The sequence below is a fragment of the Echinops telfairi genome, unplaced genomic scaffold (genome assembly GCF_000313985.2).
Source record: "Echinops telfairi isolate 266 unplaced genomic scaffold, ASM31398v2 ScPeMD7_6;HRSCAF=24_0, whole genome shotgun sequence".
NCBI classification, from domain to species: domain Eukaryota; kingdom Metazoa; phylum Chordata; class Mammalia; order Afrosoricida; family Tenrecidae; genus Echinops; species Echinops telfairi.
In genome coordinates, this window is record NW_022103902.1 from 5,812,793 (window position 1) to 5,816,391 (window position 3,599).

Genomic DNA, 3,599 nt, shown 5'->3' on the forward strand with positions numbered 1-3,599 from the left:
GGGGGTATGTGGTTTTCAAAATCATATAATGTGCGCATTATTTGTGTAAAAAATAAGCTAACGTCTTATTATATTATCTGCCCGGTGAAAATGCTCAATACAGAAACAATACTAACCAAATAACAAAGTCGTCCAAGTTGGACTTGAAATGTATCATTTTCTACTATTCACAAGCTTAATTCATGCCATGGTAGTTATTGTACAAAACAGTTAGGTAATGTGTCAAGGGATTAACTTCTGGACTATTAATAAAGCTCCTGATATAATCAGCAGGACCATGCTGATGTTATAAGCCACTTCCTTCACCAGTGACAAATGAGAGAAGATAAACACACATGGGAACACTTCTGCATTACATTATCAAATGAAATATACTGCCAATTAGAAACTACCAAGGCCATGTTATTACTGTGGGATAGGGTAGAAATGAACAAACTTCCTTCATAGTAATGTATGGGATTTCCCGCCAAATATATTCACACCTGAGCACAATTTTCATCTCTGACAAATACTCATAATGAAGAAAAATAGGAAAACCACAGCAATGCACCTTTGCCAATGCCACCCACACTCACATCCCACCTATCCACTTTAGATAATAGATTATTTCTTCTCAGTTTCTTAAGCAGGGAGGCTGAACCCAAACCCCAAAGCAAGGTTAATAAAATAAGCAACAGCAGATGTTTAGCTACCAAATAACCAACTTGTTGGCATAACTCATGGTCTACTCACTAATAGTAGATATGATTTAGGTTAACAATCAGTCACAGACCAAAATTATCCACACCATCTACTTTTTAAAGTTTCAAAAATGATGACTTTATAGTTAATATAGCTCACCACTTCCTTATATAAATATTTTTGATTTGATGTTCTAACCCTTACTAACAAATGAGTAAGTGTTAACTACTCAAAGAGGGGATACGGAGAAGGAAATAGAATCCAATCCATTTGTGCCCACTAATTAATATAACAGACAAGCATAGAAAAACTTTTGAATTCCTTCTCTTACCCCCAACTTGTAATTTAGGCAAAAAGGATGACTTTCAATTGCATAGTCCTTAGGAAAACAAAAAGACTTAGTATGTGTCTGCCAAATGCATTTAGTTAGCAAGCGGAATACTTCTCATTCTTAAATATCCAATGCTAAAATCAAAACCTGACCCCAACTAAAAAGTAGCAATGTTCTGACACCATGACATCATTCTGTCTGGGGCACTTTAATATCACAATTGGAATAAATTGGCAGAAGCTTAAATAGGTCACACTGTAGCTCAAAACTAAGGATATTTATCTGGCAAATACATTCTATTACCGGATTTACCACCATACACCATAGAATGCAGTCTCCCTGTTCCTCTATCCTCCTTCACTTTCTAGACCATTTTATGAAAATAAATTATGTCACCTTCTTGTATTGCTAATCCTATGGACTGTGGGGGGTGTTTGTTGTTGTTGTTGTTGTGTTGTTTTTGTGGCCAGTTATTTGCACACAGTAGCAAGACCAAGCAATGATGAGTGCCACCACTGGACCTCGTGAAGGGTGTAACACATCTCTACCAATGAGATAGGGAGAGGGGCTGAGGTACCCTCTATTTCTGTGGTGATAAATATATGAAAAGCCTCAAATGAATTTGCAATCAGCCCTAAAATGCTCTGACGTAAAGTCGAGAGGTGCTGTGACCACTTATGAATATGTGAGGGACAGTGCTCCTGCTTCAGAAGCAAGAGTTAATCCTTGGGCAACACAACATCCCCACTGTAATCATATTTATTGCATAAGCCTACCTAGTAAGGCAGAACACTGACAACTACCTTTCAGGAGTAGATCCCTGCAAGGTGTTCAGGTTGCCTATTTAACTGGAGTTCCCTAGAAATTGACATCTAGCCTAATTGTTTATTGTGAAATGTTAAGTTCGTCAGAAAGCAACATGCAGAAACCACAGAGGTTTCTGATAGTCTCAGTCCCACCACCCACAACATAAATTTTCCTTTCACAATCAGCAACATGCGAAAAAGGTTTCCTGTTTCAAAATGGAATAGTAGATGAAAGAAACTGTAACTCTACCATTGACGACAACAATAAGAAAGTTTCTTAATGAAGATGAATTCTCAAAACATCAAAATGGAAACTATTTCTCTCAAATGCTGTTTCCTCTCTTAGAGCTAATCAGATTTTTTCCCAAGTAACTATTCTTAGCAGTGCACATGTGGTTGTCATGAGAGTCCCATTGGAGCCTGCCTTACATGACTTGTTTGCACTCTTTTTGTTATCATCTAACGGCAATGCAACTTCACCTAAGACAGAGCAAACACTTCCAAATTATTCTAAAACCTTAACCAACGGAAAGCAGCCAACGGTAAAAGCTTTGCATATCTGAGTCATAGAGAGGAACTTTGAACCTTGAGGAGTAAGACAAAAGGTTAAAAAATATGTAAGTCTTTGCTCTGAATTTAACTTTTCAAAACATAGAGAGTGAGTAAGACAAAGTCACACACAAAAACCAAAAGACTGTAGCCCTAAGAATTATTTGACATTAAGAATATAAATAAATCAGGAAAACCACATCTAAGATGACTGGGACTTTGTTACAGGCAGAGTCAGACACAACTCACCACTTTGTCCATGAGTTTCCAAGTTTTCTCCACAGTCCTCCGGTCTGCGGCTGCTTGCTTAGGGGGTCCAACTGCATCCTGAATAGCATCGATAATACCCAAAATCCGACCTTTCCGGGGGTTTCCTCCTCGACCACCAGGATTTCTGCCATTCATAGAATTTGCCATCTGGAATCCGAGTTCTTCGAAACATTTGAGAAGAAAAAAAAAAGTAGTCATGAAAATATTGATCCAACAGAACACTGAACAGACTCCTACCCATCCCGTCCTCCACCGACAAAACTCAAGGTCCCACATTCAACTTTTCAAGGAGTGTGTGCATTGAAACGCAGTAGGCTAAAGGGCACGGAACTCAAATTGGCTTACAGAACGATGTATATAAAGTCGTAAAGGCTTCCTTAATATTCAACTTAGAAACAAACAAACAAACAAAAAAGCAAGTAAAACAAGAGTTCCTCAAACTAGCTGAGAACACCATGTTCTCCCGTTCCCTCTCTGCATCACAATTCAAAATCTTCAGAACCACCGGGGCAGCCCTGAGTCAATATCCCGGGAGCCTCGGGCAGCCTTCGCCAAGTTCAACACGCATAGCGAGTAGACCAGGGGGGCACCTCTGCTGTCCACAAAGGCGCGCGAGTGGCCTTTCCCCCCGCTAACATCGCCAGGTCGGGGACCCACACGAGCAGTCCGGACGCGAAGCGTGGCTACCTCCAAGTTCAGCTGCAAATTCGCCGGCACACCGAATACCATTTTAAATGGACGGAGAGTGTCGGGGGGGGGGGGGCACCCAAAAGCTCAGTTCGCGTCGCTGGCTTCTCACCCGAGCCGGGAGGAGCAGCAGGAGGAGGAGAAGTCCTGAGCTTTGTTTCGGGACGCGCGGGCCCCCTCCCTGCCCAAGCCCCTTCCCGGGCCACCCGGGGCCCCGGCGAGCGGAGGGAGGCGGCAGGCGGGCCAAGTGGCCCTCGCCGCCCCGGCACGCTCCG

The 3,599-nt window shown here is 42.0% G+C and overlaps 1 protein-coding gene across 2 annotated transcripts in view; it reads right to left on the reverse strand.

Moving 5' to 3' along the window:
* The window catches only part of CBLB (Cbl proto-oncogene B), a 248,643-nt gene extending 245,162 nt beyond the window's left edge, over nt 1-3,481 (reverse strand). For both annotated transcript variants that reach the window (XM_045286202.1, XM_004706383.4), the window contains exons 1-2: nt 3,437-3,481; nt 2,617-2,798 (exon numbers count right to left, since the gene is read on the reverse strand). In XM_045286202.1, coding sequence (XP_045142137.1) covers nt 2,617-2,784 — 168 coding nt within the window. In that variant the 5' untranslated portion in view covers nt 2,785-2,798; nt 3,437-3,481. The remainder of the gene's footprint in view (nt 1-2,616; nt 2,799-3,436) is intronic.
* Nucleotides 3,482-3,599: the final 118 nt, after the last annotated feature.